This window comes from Hemiscyllium ocellatum, chromosome 12 (genome assembly GCF_020745735.1).
Source record: "Hemiscyllium ocellatum isolate sHemOce1 chromosome 12, sHemOce1.pat.X.cur, whole genome shotgun sequence".
NCBI classification, from domain to species: Eukaryota; Metazoa; Chordata; class Chondrichthyes; order Orectolobiformes; family Hemiscylliidae; genus Hemiscyllium; species Hemiscyllium ocellatum.
In genome coordinates, this window is record NC_083412.1 from 101,812,973 (window position 1) to 101,831,131 (window position 18,159).

Genomic DNA, 18,159 nt, shown 5'->3' on the forward strand with positions numbered 1-18,159 from the left:
GGTAGGCTTCGGTCGGTGCAACATCGAGGGCCGAAGGCCTGTACTGCGCTGTATTTTTCTATGTTCTATGTTCTAAACCAGAGATAACAACTGTGTTCTCGCACTGAGCTTCCACCCTAGCTCCCTGAATTTCTGCCTTAAATCCCCATGGTAAAAACAAGGACTGCAGATGCTGGAAACCAGAGTCTAGATTAGAGTGGTGCTGGAAAAGCACAGCAGGTCAAGCAGCATCCGAGAAGCAGGAAAATCAACATTTCGGGCAAAAGCCCTTCATCAGGAATAGAGGCAGGGTGCCTCTACACACTGCAGGCACCCTGCCTCTGTTCCTGATGAAGGGCTTTTGCCCGAAACGTCGATTTTCCTGCTCCTCGGATGCTGCCTGACCTGCTGTGCTTTTCCAGCACCACTTAAAACCCCATCCCTTTTCCCACCTATGTTGTTAGTGCCTATGTGGACCACGACTTGGGGCTGCTCCCCTTAAGGATCCTGAAAACATGATCCGAGACATCACGAACCCTGGCACCCGAAACGCAACCCACAAAACCTCCTTTCTGTACCCCTAATTTTGGAGTTCCCAATGAATAATGCTCTGCTCATCTTCCCCAATTTTCCCTTTTGAAACAGATTCAGGAACAGATTCCGTGCCAAAACTTCATATGTTTTCAGTTGCCTAGACCTTATCATGCTTCTTTTTTTCTCTTAGCTAGTCTCTCAATTTCACCTGTCATCCATGGTTCCCTAATCTTGCCATTTCTATCCATCATTTTCACAGGATTATGTCTGTCCTATCCTCTCATCAACCTCTCTTTCGAAATCTCTTACATATCAAATGTGGATTTACCTTCAAACAACTGCTCCCAATCCACATTCCCTCGCTGCTGCTGAATTTTGCTGTAGTTGGCCTTCCCCCAGTTTTGTACTCTTCCTTTAGGACCACTCTAGTCTTTGTCCATGACTATTCTAAAACTTACGGAATTGGGATCACTTTTCCCAAAGTAATCCCTTACTGAAACTTCAACCTCCTGGCTGGGCTCATTCCCCAATACCAGGTCCAGTATGGCCCCTTCCCGATTTGAACTGTTTACATACTGCTCTAGAAACCTCTCCTGGATGCTCCTTACAAAATCTGCTCCATCTAGACCTCTAACACTTAGTGAAACCCAGTCAATGTTGGGAAAATTAAAATCTCCTATCCCCACCACACTTTTGCTCCTACATCTTTCCATTATCTGTTTCCGTATTTGTACCTCTATCTCACACTCGCTGTTGAGAACCCCAACATTGTTACTGCACTCTTCCTATTTCTGAGCTCTGCCCATATTGCCTCACTGCTTGAGTCCTCCATAGTGCGCTCCTTCAGCACAGCTGTGATATTTTCTCTGACCAGTAAGACAACTCCTCCACCCCTTTTACCTCTCTCTTTCTCCCGCCTGAAGCATCTACATCCTGAGATATTTAGTTGCCAAGCATGCCCTTCCCTCAACCAACTCTCAGTAATAGCAATAACATCATACACACAGTTAAAACTCACATAATACCAGGTTATAGTCCAACAGATTTATTTGGAAGCACTAGCTTTCGGAGCGCTGCTCCATCATCATGTGGTTGTGGAGAATAAGATTGTAGGACACAGAATTCAGAGCAAACGTTTAGAGTGTGATATAACTGTAGAATGACCATGTCAAATACATTATCTGGGCCAACATGACACCAATTAAAGTTCACTTGAGAATGTAACTTTTAAAAAAGTTTTGTGATTTACATGTGAAAGAACTGAAACCAACATGGTCATTCTAAAAGATGAGAGACTGAACAAACAATCCAGGTCTTTTTCAATATTTAATTTCAGTTACATCACACTGTGAATCTTTGCTATAACTTCTGTGTCTTTCGATCTTATATTCCACAACCACCTGATGAAGGAGCAGCGCTCCAAAAGCTAGTGTTGCCAAATAAACCTGTTGGACTATAATCTGTTGACTTTTAACTTTGTACACCCTAGTCCAATACCGGCACCTCCAAATCATCATACTCTTAGGTACTAATCCAAGCCCTGAGTTCATCTGCTTTACGTACTACACTTCTCACACTAAAACAAATGCACCTCAGACCGCCTGTCCCTTTGTGTTCATGATTTGCTCACGGCCTACTCTTACCCTTAGTCATGGTGACTTCATGATCTCGTCCCTAACAGGCTTTAGTTACTACCTTCTTACCACTAACCTCCTCATTTGGTTCCTATCCCCCTGTTTAAACCCTCCCCAACAGCGTTAGCAAGAGCCACCCCCTTGGACATTGGTTCCAGTCTGGCCCAGGTGTAGACCGTTCAATTTGTAATAGAGTCACCTCCCCCAGAGCCAGTCCCAATATCCCAAAAATCTCTGTATCTCCCTCCTGCATCATCTCTCAAGCCATGCATTCATCCTACATATTCTATCATTCCTACTCTGACTAGCACATGGCACTGGTAGTAATCCTGAGATTACTACCTCTGAGGTCCTACTTTTTAATTTGGCTCCTAACTCCTCTGCTTGTAGGACTTAATCCCGTTTTTTAACTGTAACATTGGTGCCTATGTGGACCATGGCAGCTGACTGTTTACCTTCCCCCTTCAGAATGTCCTGCAGCCGATATCAGACATCCCTGACCATGCACCTGGGAGGCAACATACCATTCGGGAGCCTCGTTTTTGATCACTCCCTTTACAATTGAATCCCCTATGACTGTAGCCTTTCCCACCACTTTTTCCTGCCTTTCTGTACAGCAGAACCAGCCATGGTGCCATGAACCTGGCTACTGGTACCTTCCCCTGGTGAGCCATTTCTTCCAACAGTATCCAAACGGTATACCTGTTTTGGAAGGAGACGACCGTAGGGGACACCTGCACTGCTTTCTGCTCTTCCTCTGCCTTTTGGTCACCCATTCCCTTTCTCCCTCAGCAATCCTAATCTGCGGTGTGACCAATTTGTTAAACATGCTATCCACAACCTCCTCAGCATCGTGGATGCTCCAAAGTGAGTCCATCCGCAGATCCAGAGCCATCATGCGGTCTAACATGAGCTGCAGCTGGATACACTTCCTGCATGTGAAGGTTTCTTTCCACAGTCAAAAATGTGCAGGTTACGTGGATTGGCTGTGCTAAATTGCCCTGTAGTGTCCAGCATTGTGCAGGTTAGGTGGGTTAGCCATGGTAAATGTGGGATTACAAGGATAGAGTAGGGATCTGGGTCTGGGTGGGATGCTTTTCAGAGGACCAGTGCAGAATTGATGGGCCAAATGGCCTCTTTCCACACTGTATGGATTCTGTGATTAATCTACATACAAGTGTGCTGCACTGCATGTCCAACTGACAATCCTAAACTAGTTGTTAGTATAATTGATTGTACCTCAGAATTACATAGTAACTGTCATCCAATTGTGAAACTATCTCTAATATTGGGCACTGTATTTTGTGTTGTACAAGTTCACATGATTGTGTACGGTCAGGACCTTGCCTGTTGTGAACTACCAAAGGAATGTGATGTTTGATATAATCCACCAGTGAAGAAGGTGAGCACTGCAGCTGCTGGAGATCATAATCGAAAAGTGTGGTGCTGGAAAAGCACAGCAGGTCAGGTAGCATCCAAGGAGCAGGAGAGTCAGCATTTCAAACATGGAGAAACGTCAACTCTTCTGTTCCTCGAATAATCCACTGGTCTTTGGAACATACTGCCTACATACATGGCATCACACCAGCACTGAAATTCATATACCACATCACTCAGTTGTGTGAGAGGCAAAACATCTTTTTGTCGTCACAGCAGGTTCCTGTTAGTGCTGGGCAGCAGGATAATCAGAGGTAGACTGGGCACACTTTTCAGGACCAAAAATTAATTTGATAAGATTTTGTGATAAACAGCAAGAAATGATCTGATCTAGATAGCTAGTCATTGTCCCATATGATGGCTTTGATGTACTCTACTTCATAGTAATCAGATGGATTGGCGCTATTGCTGAAAAGACCTATCTCACAGCATGTGGAGGTGTAGAAATCTCATTGTGTATACCAACCAGTGAATGTAAGTTTTGGATAGACTTCATTAGAGAGACCCCTAGCTGATTGCTGAATCAGAACATTGAGGAAAGGAAGCTCATTTTGTTCCATTAATGGTTCAGTTTCAAAGGGAAATTTGAGTACAGGATGGTTCTGTCTCTGGGAGGAAATTGGCTTTTCAAGGTTTCCAGCACCTCTGGCCTGGAGACAAGGATCTAGTCTGAATCCTTGTCATTGTGAGGCTGTTGACCCAATTATGTCAGACAGTGCACACATTCTGGTCATTATAACTCACCCCTAAATAAGGGCCCTGCTCCTCTTCAAACTCCTCAGATTCTGTCACTGACATCCTCCAGGTGAAAGGTCCTCAGATCAGCTCCTTTGTCAATGGCACTCTTCAATCCAGCTCAAAACTCCCTCTTTTTCTCTTGCTGCTCTCCTATGCTGTCTCCTCACCCTCTTACACTTCTCTCTCCTGTCCGCGTCCTCTATCTGCTCTCCTTTGCTGTGTACTCACCCTCTCTCACTCCTCTTTGCTTCCTGTCCCTGTCTCCTTCCCTCTCTCCCTCTGCTCTACTTTGCTCCCTCCTCACCCTCTCACACTCCCCGCTCTCTCTCCTGTCCCTGTGTCTGTCTCTGTCTCACCCTTTTTCCTGCCTCACTCTCTCACCCCTGCACTCCCCCTCAAACTTTGCTTCTCCTGGCCACCCTCTCTCTTAAAACTTTTCCACTCTCAAATCAAACTATGGCCCTCTCCCTTTCCTTCTGCACCCTTCTTTTCCCCTTCTCTGTCTCTCTCCCCTTCTATCTCAGTCAATCTCTCTCCTGTCTCTCCCTGTCACTCTCTATATCTCTCTCCGTCTCTACTTTTCTCTCTATCTCTCCCTTTCTATCACTATCCCTCTAGCTCTGTCCGTCCCTCTATTTCTGTCACTCTCTGTATCTCCCCCTCTCTATCTCTATCACTCTCTATCTCTCCCTATCACTCTCTCTATCTCTCCCTCCCTATCTCTATCACTCTCTCTATCTCTCCCTCCTTCCCTATCTCTATCACTCTCTCTATCTCTCCCTCCTTCCCTATCTCTATCACTCTCTCTATCTCTCCCTCCTTCCCTATCTCTATCACTCTCTCTATCTCTCCCTCCCTATCTCTATCACTCTCTCTCTATCTCTCCCTCCCTCGCTATCTCTATCAGACTCTCTTTCTCTCTCCTTCCCTATTCTATCACTCTCTCTCTCCCCCCTCCCTATCTCTATCACACACTCTCTTTATCTCTGTCACTGTCTCTATCTCTCCTTCCCTATCTCTATCACTCTCTCTCTATCTCTCCCTCCCTCGCTATCTCTATCAGACTCTCTCTCTATCTATCTCTCCTTCCCTATTCTATCACACTCTCTATCTCTCCCTATCTCTATCACTCTCTCTCTCCCCTCCTCCCTATCTCTATCACTCTCTCTCTCCCCCCCTCCCTATCTCTATCACTCTCTCTCCCCCCCTCCCTATCTCTATCACTCTCTCTCTCCCCCCCTCCCTATCTCTATCACTCTCTCTCTCCCCCCCTCCCTATCTCTATCACTCTCTCTCCCCCCCTCCCTATCTCTATCACTCTCTCTCTCCCCTCCTCCCTATCTCTATCACTCTCTCTCTCCCCTCCTCCCTATCACTCTCTCTCTCCCCTCCTCCCTATCTCTCTCTCTCCCCTCCTCCCTATCTCTATCACTCTCTCTCTCCCCTCCTCCCTATCTCTATCACTCTCTCTCTCTCCCCTCCTCCCTATCTCTATCACTCTCTCTCTCCCCTCCTCCCTATCTCTATCACTCTCTCTCTCCCCTCCTCCCTATCTCTATCACTCTCTCTCTCCCCTCCTCCCTATCTCTATCACTCTCTCTCTCCCCTCCTCCCTATCTCTATCTCTCTCTCTCTCCCCTCCTCCCTATCTCTATCACTCTCTCTCTCCCCTCCTCCCTATCTCTATCACTCTCTCTCTCCCCTCCTCCCTATCTCTATCACTCTCTCTCTCCCCTCCTCCCTATCTCTATCACTCTCTCTCTCCCCCCCTCCCTATCTCTATCACTCTCTCTCTCCCCTCCTCCCTATCTCTATCACTCTCTCTCTCCCCCCTCCCTATCTCTATCACTCTCTCTCTCCCCCCCTCCCTATCTCTCTGTCACACTCGGGCCGTTGCTCTGTGTACCGAAACCATGACAACGCTCCAGCCACACCTCCTGACCGCGCGATGTCACGTGACCTGCTAACACACAACAGAGGTGGGGCCAAAGGGAATATAGGCGGGACCAATAGCGCAAGGGGCGTGAACAATGCGGAGATGGGCGGGGCTTGTGTCCCAAAGGACGGGAGCAGAAATCCCAGAGGATGTGACCCTATTGTCTCCCGAGGGAGAGGAGACTGATCACTACGCACACTCAGTGCCGGCCGGTTAATGTGCGCACTCTCAATGCCGGCCGGTCCACACTCAGTGCCGGCTGGTTCGGTCTGCGCATTCTCTGTGCCGGCCGGTCCAAACTCAGTGCCGGCCGGTTCGGTCTGCGCACTCTCTGTGCCGGCCGGTCCACACTCAGTGCCGGTCGGTCAATATGCGCACGCTCGGTGCCGGCTGGTCAATGTGCGCACGCTCAGTGCCGGCCGGTCAATGTGCGCATGCTCAGTGTTGGCCGGTCAATGTGCGCACGCTCAATGTCTGGGCGGTACCGGGGACGCTGCACCTGTTACGGAAGCGGATCAGGTCCGAGTGTCCGGAGCGGGGGTGGACACCGGGAGTGGACACCGGGGGCGGACACCGGGGGTGGACACCGGGGGCGGACACCGGCGAGCAGAGACCGCCGCCGCAGGTAGGCTCACCGTGGAGTGGGGCAGTCCCGCCAGGATCTCGCGCCGGCTGAGGATCCGGGGGAGAGGGATCCGGGGGGAGAGAGGGATCCGGGGGAGAGGGATCCGGGGGGAGAGGGGGATCCGGGGGGAGAGGGATCCGGGGGGAGAGGGATCCGGGGGAGAGGGATCCGGGGGGAGAGGGGGATCCGGGGGAGAGGGATCCGGGGGGAGAGGGGGATCCGGGGGAGAGGGATCCGGGGGGAGAGGGGGATCCGGGGGGAGAGAGGGATCCGGGGGAGAGGGATCCGGGGGGAGAGAGGGATCCGGGGGAGAGGGATCCGGGGGGAGAGGGATCCGGGGGGGACAGGGATCCGTGGGGAGAGGGATCAGGCGGAGAGGGATCCGGAGAGAGGGATCGAGGGGAGAGGGATCCGGGGGGAGAGAGGGAGGGAAGAGGGATCCGGGGGAGAGTCGGAACCAGGGGGAGAGGGAGGGGTGAGGGATCCGGAGGGGAGAGGGATCCAGGAAGAGGGATCTGGTGAGAGGGTTCCAGGAAGAGGGATCCGTGAAGTGGGATCTGGGAAGAGGGATCCTGGGGAGAGGGTACCTGGAAGAGGGATCTGGGGAGTGGGATCCCCGCAGAAGGATCTGGGAAGAGGGATCCAGGGGAGAGGGGGATCAGTGGAGAGGGGGATCAGTGGAGAGAGATTGTGAGGAGAGAGATCCGGGGAGAGGGATCCAGTGAGTGGGATCCAAGCAGAGGGATCCTAGAAGAAGAATCCGGGGGGGAGGGATCTGGGGAGAGTGATCCAGGCAGAGGGATCCAGGGAGAAGGATCCGGGGTAAAGAGATCAAGGGAGAGGGATCCAGGGGTAGGGGTCCTGAAAGAGTGATCCAGGGAGTGGGATCCAGGCAGAGGGATCCAGGAAGAGGGATCTGGGGAGGGGGATCCAGGAAGAGGGATCCAGGGGGAGTGATCCAGCGAGAGGGATCCGGGGAGGGGATCCAGGGTAAAGTAATCTGGGGTAGAGGGATCCAAAGGAGAGATTCGGGGGAGGGATCTGGCAAGAGGGATCCGGATAGTGGCATCCTGGCAGACGGACCAGGCAGAGGAATCTAGGAAGAGCGATCCGGAGAGAGGGATCTGGGGAGAGGGATCCAGGTAGACCGATCCGGGCAGAGGGATCCAGGGAGTGATCCGGGCAGTGGGATCCGGAGAGAGGGATCCGCGGTGTAGGATCCGGGGAGAGATATCCTCGGAGTGGGATCTGGGGAGAGGGATCCGGGGAGTGAGATACAGGGAGATGGATCCAGGGAGAGGGATCTGGGAAGTGGGATCCAGACAGAGGGATCCAGGCAGTGGGATCCGGGGAATGGGATCCAGGGAGAGGGATCCAGACAGAGGGATCCGGAAAGACAGATTTGTGGAGAGGGATCTGGGGAGTGGGATCCAGGAAGAAGGTTATGGAAAGAGAGATCCAGGGAGAGGGTTCCGGAAAGAGAGATCCAGGGAGAGGAATCCAGGAGAGGAATCCAGAAAGAGAGATCCAGGGAGAGAAATCCGGAAAGAGAGATCCAGGAAGAGGAATCTGGAAAGAGAGATCCAGGGTGTGGGATCGGGAAAGAGGGGTCCATAAAGAGGGATCTGGGGAGAGGAATCCGGAAAGAGAGATCCAGGGAGAGGGTTCCGGAAAGAGAGATCCAGGGAGAAGGTTTCGGAAAGAGGGTTCCAGGGAGTGAAATCCAGGGGGAGGGATCCAGGCAGAGAAATCCAGAAAGAGAGATCCAGGGAGAGGAATCCGGAAAGAGATCCTGGGAGAGAGATCTGGAAAGTGAGGTCCAGGGAGGGTGTTCCAGAAAGAGAGATCCAGGCAGGGGGATGCAGGCAGAGGGATCCAGGGAGAGGGAGACAGAAAGAGAGATCCAGGGAAAGGGATCCAGAAAGAGGGTTCCAGGCAGAGGGATCCGGAAAGGGAGATCCAGGGAGAGGGTTTTGCGGAGAGAGAGAACCAGGGAGAGGGATCCAGGCAGAGGGATCTGTAAACTGTGATCCAGGAAGAGGGATCCGGAGAGAGAGATCCAGGCAGAGGATCCGGAGAGGGGGATCCAGGCAGGGATCCGGAAGGAGAGATCCAGGGAGAGGGTTCCGGAAAGAGAGATCCAGGGAGAAGGTTTCGGAAAGAGGGTTCCAGGGCGTGAAATCCAGGTGGAGGGATCCAGGCAGAGAAATCCAGAAAGAGAGATCCAGGGAGAGGAATCCGGAAAGAGATCCAGGGAGAGAGATCTGGAAAGTGAGGTCCAGGGAGGGTGTTCCGGAAAGAGAGATCCAGGCAGGGGGATGCAGGCAGAGGGATCCAGGGAGAGGGAGACAGAAAGAGAGATCCAGGGAAAGGGATCCAGAAAGAGAGATCCAGGCAGAGGGATCCGGAAAGGGAGATCCAGGGAGAGGGATCCAGGCAGAGGGATCTGTAAACTGAGATCCAGGAAGAGGGATCCGGAGAGAGAGATCCAGGCAGAGGATCCGGAGAGGGGGATCCAGGCAGGGATCCGGAAGGAGAGATCCAGGCAGAGGGATCCGGAAAGAGGGAACCGAGGAGATGGATCCAGGCAGAGGACCCGGAAAGAGGGAACTGAGGAGATGGATCCAGGCAGAGGATCCGGAGAGGGCTCCAGGCAGAGGGATCCGGAAAGAGAGAACCAGACAGAGGATCCGGGGAGAGGGATCCAGACAGAGGGAATCAGGCATTGCATCCACTGTCCGTGGAGAGGGATCCAGGTAAAAGGATCGGGGCAGAGGAATCCAGGCGGAGGGATCCGGAAAGAGAGATCCAGATAGAAGATCCATGGAGAGGATTCTGTGGAGAGGGATCCAGGCAGAAGGATTCAGGGAGACGGATCGGTGGAGAGGGATCCAGGCAGAGGACCCGTGAGATGGATCCAGGCAAAGGGATCCCAGTTTGAGTGTTTGTGGCAGAGGGATCTGGGGAGGGGGATCCACCCGACAAAGGGATGCATGGAGAGAGATCCGGGAGGGCAGTTGGGGGGTGAGAGAGAGATCTAGGCAGAGGGATCAGGGAGGGGGACCCAGAGAGAAAGCAAACCAGGTGGAGATCTGGGGAGGGACTGCCAGGCAGAGGGATCAGAGAAGAGGGATCAGGGTAGAGTGATCCTGGGAGAGGGATCGGGAAGGGCGATCGGGGCAGAGGAATTGGGGAGAGAGATCCTGGGAGGGAGATCAGGGCAGAGGGATCCTTGGAGAGGAATTGCAGAGAGACATCTGAGGAGAGAGAGATCCAGCAAAGGGATCTGGAGAGAGGATAGGGAGAGAGATCTGGGCAAAGGGATCTGGTGGTGAGGAGGATCCAAGCAGATGGAGCTGTGAAGAGGGATACAGGGAGATGGATCAGGGAAGGGGATTGCGGAAGAGGGATCCAGACAGTAGATAATGGATGCCTGAGAGTGGGCACCAGGTGCCAATCAGGGTAGTGGAAGGTGGTCACAGGCTACAGACTGTAGGCAGTGGACTCCAGACACAGGGTAGTATGTGGTCTCTGGGCCTCAAATGGTGGAGACCTGCTATTGAATGGTGGGCATCAGACACTGGACGGACAGTGGACACAAGACAGTGAGAACTGGGAATTGAGTGACTGGCAAAAAAAATACTGGGCAGTGGACTGTGAGCACTGGGCAATGGCCAAGTGGTTACTGTACAAACTGCCTGCTATGACTACCTTCTGTCTCCTGTCAGTAATGTAATTTTTGATCCAACTTGCCAAGTTACCCTTGATCCCATGTGCAAATGTGATCCAGGACAGTGGACCAATGCAACTGCTGCTCTAGGGTCTAAACCCACTTCAACTGGCCAAGGTCCACAGTGGCATTTCAGATCCCACCTCATTACACTGTAATGCCAGTGAACTTGGAGTATTGGTGCCCAGCAGTTGCTTTTATCAGTCTCCCATGTGGGACTTTGTCAAGGCATAGCTGAAATCAGTATAAACTACAATAACTGCAGTACCTTCATCTGCACACCTCTTCAAAAAATCCAATCAAATTTGTTTGGCACGACCTCCCTCTGACAAAGGAGGAAGTGAGGACTGCAGATGCTGGAACTCAAGAGTTGAGAGTGTGGTGCTGGAAAAGCACAGCAGGTCAGGCCGCATCTGCGGAGCAGGAGAATTAACGTTTTGGACATGAGCCTTCATCAGGAAACCTGGTGCTGGCCTGTTAGCAACCCTGACCTCTCTGTTTCAAACTGCTGCCATGACATCAACCACCTCATCCTGGCCAACCACCTCACCCACTCCAACCACCGCCCTCCTTCCTGATAGAGAGTTTATGCCTGAAACGTCGATTTTCCTGTTCCTCGGATGCTGCCTGACGTGGCTGCCTTTCCAGTGCCACACTCTTGACTCCCTCTGACAAAGTCATGCTAACTTCCCCTGATCTAACAATGTGTCTCTGAATGGAGATTAATTCTCTCCATCAGAATTTTCTCCAACAGTTTCCCTACCACTAATATTAGACACAATAGTCATTAATTCCCTGGTTTATCTCTACCACCCTTCTTGAAAAGTGGAATACCATTAGGTGCTCTCACGTTCTCTGACAAATCCCCTGTATCCAGAGAAGAGTGATAGTGACCAGTGACCCAACCTAATGGCCAAGGTAAGTCTGTGGCACCCAGTGCTCATCCTGGGCTCCCTGTGTTCTTTATTTGGTGTCACCAGATGATAGGTAGTGCCTATTTCTAGGAACTCCCCAACACGATTTGAACAGTCACGGTTTGAATAGTTATGGCTATTTAATCTATCAGCTATCCCCATTCCTGTTGTGGTGAGTTGCGTGTTCCCTTGAATGTGTATTGAGCTTGAGGATTGGTATACAGATACGTATCCCTTTATCTGAAATGCTCAGGACCAGCTGCTTTGCGGAAATCGGAATTTTGCAGTTTTCGGAACTAATGTAGTGTCTGCTGTAGGGTGCAGGGCAGCAACGTATAATCAAACATAAATACCGTCCTGCAGCAAAAATATATGAATACTGACACTAAGTAGGATAAATAAAGACTAGAAGTACTACCACACTTTATTTATACAGTAGTGTACTGATAAATGAAATACATCGACCATAAATATTCAACAATGTTTTCTTATAATTTTTCTTATGGAATAAAACATTCTGTAAAACTCAAACATACACAGCTTCAGCACTATGGCAGGCGACAGTTTTAAAGGCTTCTTCAAGTGTCATCTGTCTCATTAACATAGGTTTTTGTCTAAGCCATCTCTCTTTAATTGAGTAAATTGCCATAATCTCTTGCTCACTGATAAATGAACGTTGTTCAAGGCCAGCAATTAACTGATGACACATTTTCACCACATTTTCAATGGGGACTTTTTCAACTGTGTTCGCTAACTCATCATCATCATCATTACTATCCTCACACTTATCTGTACAGGAACCCATATTTAAAACCATTTCAGTAGTGTTACCATTGCTCAAGGAATGCACGACAGACATATGATTGTCAATGTTCAGCATTTCTACAGTGTCAGCTTCATGTAATTTATTTGCACTTCCATCCGATAAATTTTGTGTGTATGTTACAAGGCTTGCTATCATTGTTTTCTCTTCAGTGACATGAAATCCTTCAAACTCTTCATCTGTAGGTTCATTTACAAGAAACATTGTCGTAGGCCAGAGTCTGGGCCAAGCATTTGTTAATGTTGTTTTATCAACATCATTCCGAGCATTAGCAACTGCGTAAATGGCATCCTTTCTGGAAGTCTTGAGTTCCTACCTCTCTGTTGACTGCAGCAAGCATACTGTTTTATACTTTAGTAAGTCTTTATACTTACTCTTGAAGGAGTGTAAAATTCCTTGGTCACAAGGTTGTAATACCAATGTCACATAGAGACAAGTAAATGCCAAAAACATTACTTTTCACAAGCTGTTCGGCAGGGGGATGTGCAGAGCATTTGTCCAGGAACGATAAAGTTTTACACTTTTCTTCCAGTCCAGCTTGTCTGCAATGAGCTCATGCCACTGGTACGAAGTGTTTACTGAACCAGTCGGAAAACATTTCTCTGATTACCCCTGCTTTCTTGTTTGCATGATAATGCACAGGTAAATTGCGCACACCTTTAAGACATCTCGGATGTTTGCTTATCCCAATCACTGCCAATTACACTTTGTGTGTGCCTGCAGCATTGACACACCCAAGAATAGTTAATCTGTCCTTAGTTTCCTTAAAACCTGTTGGTGTTCTCTCATCAGCCGTTGCTGATGTTTTTCTCGGGGACATAGCGCCAGTAGAGAGCTATTTCATCAGCATTATAACTTTGTTCAGGTCTAAGGCTTTCGTCAGATATCAGCTTGGCAAACTCACCAATTTTCAGCTGCTTCATGGTCAGAAGAAGCCTTTTCACCACAGATTTTAAGGTACTTCCCACCATTATGCTTCTTGAATTTCTGCAGCCAACCTTCTGAATATTGACATTCGCCTTTAATGTTCAGTTCTTTATGATATTTCTAGCTTGTTCCATGACCATCAAACCAGTCAGTGGAATGTATTCACTTCTTCATTGTCGAATCCACTCCATCGACACATGGTTCAGATCTTCATTTTTTGCCCAATGCAGTGTTTTTCTATTTTTTATTAGTTGTTGGTCATCACTGTCACCATAAAACTTCAGTAACTTGTCTTTCTATTTCTTCACATCATAGACAGTGGTAGTTCCGACACCATTTTCTTCAGTAAGACACCACGATTAAGCTTCTGCAATAACTCTACTTTCTGCATTACTGATAATGACAGATGCTTCCATTTCTTTATATTATTGTTAGCCATAGATGTTCCTGCACCTCTTTGTGACATTTTCACTCTAAGATTAAAGAATTTAGCACAGTAAACACAATGCACAACTGACACCTCCGAGTGCTGGGCCATGCCACCATGTGGGTCGAGTGGGTCTGGCCTTCGCCCGCCCAGAAAACCCCATTATGTTAGGCCACATGACTGACGCTGCGCAGTCCGTGAAAACCTTCGGTTTTCTGAACTTTTCGGTTTTTGGATGTTCGGATAAAGGGATACCTACCTGTACTTGGAAGTCTCAAGTTACTTCTGCTGATTGTCTACAACTGCAAAACATTTCTCTTTAAAAACTGAATATCATTTCTCTTGAACAACCAAATTAAAAGCAAAATCCTGCAATGCTGGAAATCTGAAACAAACAAAATCTCAGTTTCTGCAGCAATTTCTCTGTCTCTTTAAAAACTAGCCACACTCCAGTGTGGCCTCATTAAGTTTTCCACATTATCTATTGATGTTATTTTTGTCAATTTTCAGGTGTCTGCATTGCGAAGATGATACTCGTCAACAATATTTGTTGCCCAGGCTATTGAACTGAGTGATTTACGGGGCTATTTCAGAGGCAGTTAAGAGTCAACCACATTGCTATGCATCTGGAGTCAAATGTCACAGACCAGGGAAGGTGATAGTCAAGTGTTATTACACCTAGGCTCTTAATCCAGAGACCCAGATAATGCCAGATATCAGATTTCCATCCCTAAAGGAAATCAGTGAACCAGATGGGTTTCTGACAATTGCCAATGTCATACCCATGATTAACCTTCAGATTTATTTCTGAATTGAGTTTACTGTGTTGGGATTTAAACCGATATTCCCAAAGTGATAGCTTGGGTCTCTCGATTACCAGTCTCTCCTTTGATTTGTTGAGATCACCCGTACTCAGATGCGATACCCAGTCTGGTATACCCCACTTTTCGAACGTTCACATTACACAATTTTGCTTCTACAAAAGACTTACATTAGTGTCTGTTTTCGCATGTCTGAAGAGGATTTTCACTTTTACCGAAAACGGTGGTACTTTTCCCCATATAAATCACTCACCTTCGCTTTACGCCATTCTCGACTTACAAAAGGTTTCCTGGGGACGCTCTACTTTCGGATAGTGGGGGCTACCTGTATTTATTTAGTTTCTTTGGTCAGATATTTAACTGTAAAGTGAGCAATGTGTTTTGCCTGTCTGATATTGTTGTCGGGTAAGTAATTGGTTAAAGAATGTACCCGATGAGAGTCAGCATGCGTGGTTACTCACAGTGTGTTCATGGGAAGGTGATGAGCTTTTTTCTGGTTATAATGAAACTGTGACTCAGGACACAGTGATTGCAAGCAAATCTCCATTGTTCATTATTTAAAATATCAGTTTCAGCCTGTCTTTTAAATGACCTGACCTATAATAAAACGTAATTATCTTTCTTTTTAAAGAGTGTTCACTGTGAAGAGGACAGAGGGAGACGTGATGAGTGTTGCCATCAAGCTGGGCCTTTATGTGAATGGTTAGAAATACCTGCTTTACAGCCAGTAAGGTGAAGGTTTATGAGTTTTTGGTATTGAGAAGAGTGGGAACAAGTCAATGGCACCCCTTCCACTTGGCATTCGCTTCATAACTTCATTTACACGTGATCAGTGGTAAGTTAAGCTACATGATGCTCTCTTACAATCACTTCTGTTACAATAATGAGGTAATTTAGTTGAAGCTTGTCTAGTTTTGAGTCCTGCATGACGTCTGTGTAGTGTGGAATATTTTTTCTGTCCTCATGTCTATAAAAGCTATAAAATGCTTTCTGTCATCTACAGAGGTCAGTTAGCACTCCGAGAATTGACTATAAGAAGAATTGTCATCAAAGGTGCTGTTGAGCAGCTGAATTAGCTTTCTTGTGTAATTTGGTGCAGTTCAGGATTGATAACAGATTTGCTTGAACAATCTTACCTTTAAATTATCTAATATTTTGCCTCTTATCCTTATGATTATTAATATCAATTCTGAACAGTACAACTATAACTCTGTGTTCTGTCAAGTAATTTCTGATAATGGTTTTAGTGTTGTGCAGGCCAAGAAGCTGATTATGTTATCATATATAATCCAGGGGCTAAAGGGAGAGGAGGAAATAAATACAATCATCATGAGAGAAAAGTACGACAGAAAACTAATGAGGTTAAAGGCTGATAAGTTCCCTGGACCTGATGACTGCATCTTAAGGTGTAACAGGAAATAGTTACAGTGATAGTGGCTGCAATGGCAATAATTTTCCAACATGACTTTGCTGGAAAAGTCCCAAAGCATTGGAAACCTACCAAAATAAAACTCAAAGAAAAGCAAAATATTGAGGATGCAGAAAATCTGAAACAAACACTGAAAATGTTGGAGCAAGTCAACAGTTCTGGCAGCATCTGTGGAGAGAAAAACAGAGTTAACATTTTGAATCTGGTATTATTTGTTTAGAATTCCAGAACTGTGATGAAAATGGCCTGCTTCTGTCCATGTCTTAGGGTCTTCTGATCAGCCTGCTCTAAGACACCTGTTGCTTGTGGATACACTTGGAAGCTGTAGCCTTGAATCCCTGCTTCACTGTTGTCAGCATATTGCACATAAAAAGTGCCAACATGTTGGCTTGAAATAGCAACTATATGTTGGGTTTAATCCTGTTAGTGTCAGTACAAACAGTAAACATATGTGTAGATAGATTTAATCAGTTCACACATTAGATAATACACAGAAGCATGAAGACATGCAACAATATTAAATGCTACAGTAATCATTGTTGATAAAGGGGAAGGTGCATTCTGAGGCCAAGCACTTTTTGTATCAAGGGTTCATTTTTCATCAAGTATTTAAATCTAGTCTGATGTCAGGTAAAGTAAACTGGGAAGTTGACCAATTTGAGGCCAGGCCTCAGGTATAGCTGTAGAAATTATTCAAGGACAGGTTGAGAAATTGGAGAACAAGGGAAAAAGGATCCTGAATATTTGTAAAATACTGCTTTTGCCCAAATGTGTCTAATTCTGAGCACCACACCTTCAGGAAGGACAGAAAGGCATTAAAGAGAGTTCAGAAAATATTAATCAGAATGGCACAAGGATGAAGAACTTCAGTTATGTGATTGGAGAAATTATGGCTGTTTTACTTTGAGAAGAGAAGATTGAGAGGTCACTTGAACAAGGATAGAGTAGAAGGGGAGAAACTGTTCCCATTGAGGAAAGATTCAAGAACCAGTGAGCATCGATTCAAGGAAATTGGAAAAGAGCAAAAGGGGCATGAGCATTTCTTTCATGCGGCAAGTAGTTAGGATGGGAAGACAGTGTGTGAGAGTACTGGGACTGTAGCTGATCCAGTGTCAAAGGTGGCCTTTTAGAGAGGAGGCCATCATGATCTTGGAAATGTTGAACATATTTCAGAGTATCTCCTTTAACAGGTATGAGAAGTGGAAGAGTGGCTGACCAGGCATGGCTTGGCATGAGATCTGTTTTGGCAACATTCAGGGATAGGCTCAGTCTGTCGCAGTGAATGTTTAACAACAAAGACCGTCACAGGTCAATAACAGTCAGGTGTAAGGAGCATTGTAACCAGCTACCTGCCGTGCAGGGAGACCTGGGCTGTGTATCAGCAACACGTAAAGAGTGAGAGAAATTCCACCAGCAATGTCTCCACAAAACCCTCCAAATTTAATGAGAGGACTATAGAACAAATATTAATGTTGTTGAAGCCAGCTCCACAAGCACTCAGACAAACTCCATTAAAATCAATGATCACAGTCCAGAGACGAGGTCCAGATGGCAGCAAAGAGTCTCACTTGCCAAATCCTGTTTTCTCAACTCACAAATAGCCAGTGTTCCAGGGAGGGCATGTGAAACGTTGCGGAGAAACTCTTAACCACAAATTCACATTCCTGTCTATCGCTGATAACCTTTCACCCCTTTGAATCTTAAAATCATTTAGTACAGAAGAGGCCCTGCAGCCCGCTGGTCTGCATTGACATATGGGAAACATCTGACCTTCCACCTAATTCCATTTACCAGCACTTAGCCCAAAGCCTTGCATGTTATGATGTGCCATGTGCTCATAATGTAGCAGGTAGAATTGCACACAGTACACTAGTGGGGTCTCACACAAGTTCTGTACAAATCCAGCATGAGTTCCCTGCTTTTCTAATCTATGCCTTGATTGATAAAAATGCCTTTTCACCCCCTGACTAAAATGCCCTTCTACCTTCAGAGATCTATGGGTAAGCACACCAAGGTCCCTTTGTTCCACCGAACTTCCTCATGCCATGTTGCTCATTGAATACTTCCTTGTCAAATTACACCTTTCAAAGTGTATCACTTACCTACCCCTTTGACCATCCCATTTATACCTTTTTGTAGCCCAAGACACTCAACCTCACTGTTAACCACCCAACTAATCATTGTGTCATCACAAACATACTAATC

The 18,159-nt window shown here is 47.4% G+C and overlaps 2 protein-coding genes across 2 annotated transcripts in view; one reads left to right on the forward strand and one right to left on the reverse strand.

Moving 5' to 3' along the window:
- Nucleotides 1-4,382, reverse strand: part of rsph1 (radial spoke head component 1) — a 63,422-nt gene extending 59,040 nt beyond the window's left edge. The window contains exon 1 of the mRNA XM_060832841.1: nucleotides 4,329-4,382. Coding sequence (XP_060688824.1) covers nucleotides 4,329-4,382 — 54 coding nt within the window. The remainder of the gene's footprint in view (nucleotides 1-4,328) is intronic.
- A 2,400-nt stretch (nucleotides 4,383-6,782) lies between these two features.
- Nucleotides 6,783-18,159, forward strand: part of slc37a1 (solute carrier family 37 member 1) — a 109,937-nt gene continuing 98,560 nt past the window's right edge. The window contains exons 1-2 of the mRNA XM_060833886.1: nucleotides 6,783-6,883; nucleotides 15,157-15,360. Of these exons, the coding sequence (XP_060689869.1) occupies nucleotides 15,305-15,360 (56 nt within the window). The 5' untranslated portion in view covers nucleotides 6,783-6,883; nucleotides 15,157-15,304. The remainder of the gene's footprint in view (nucleotides 6,884-15,156; nucleotides 15,361-18,159) is intronic.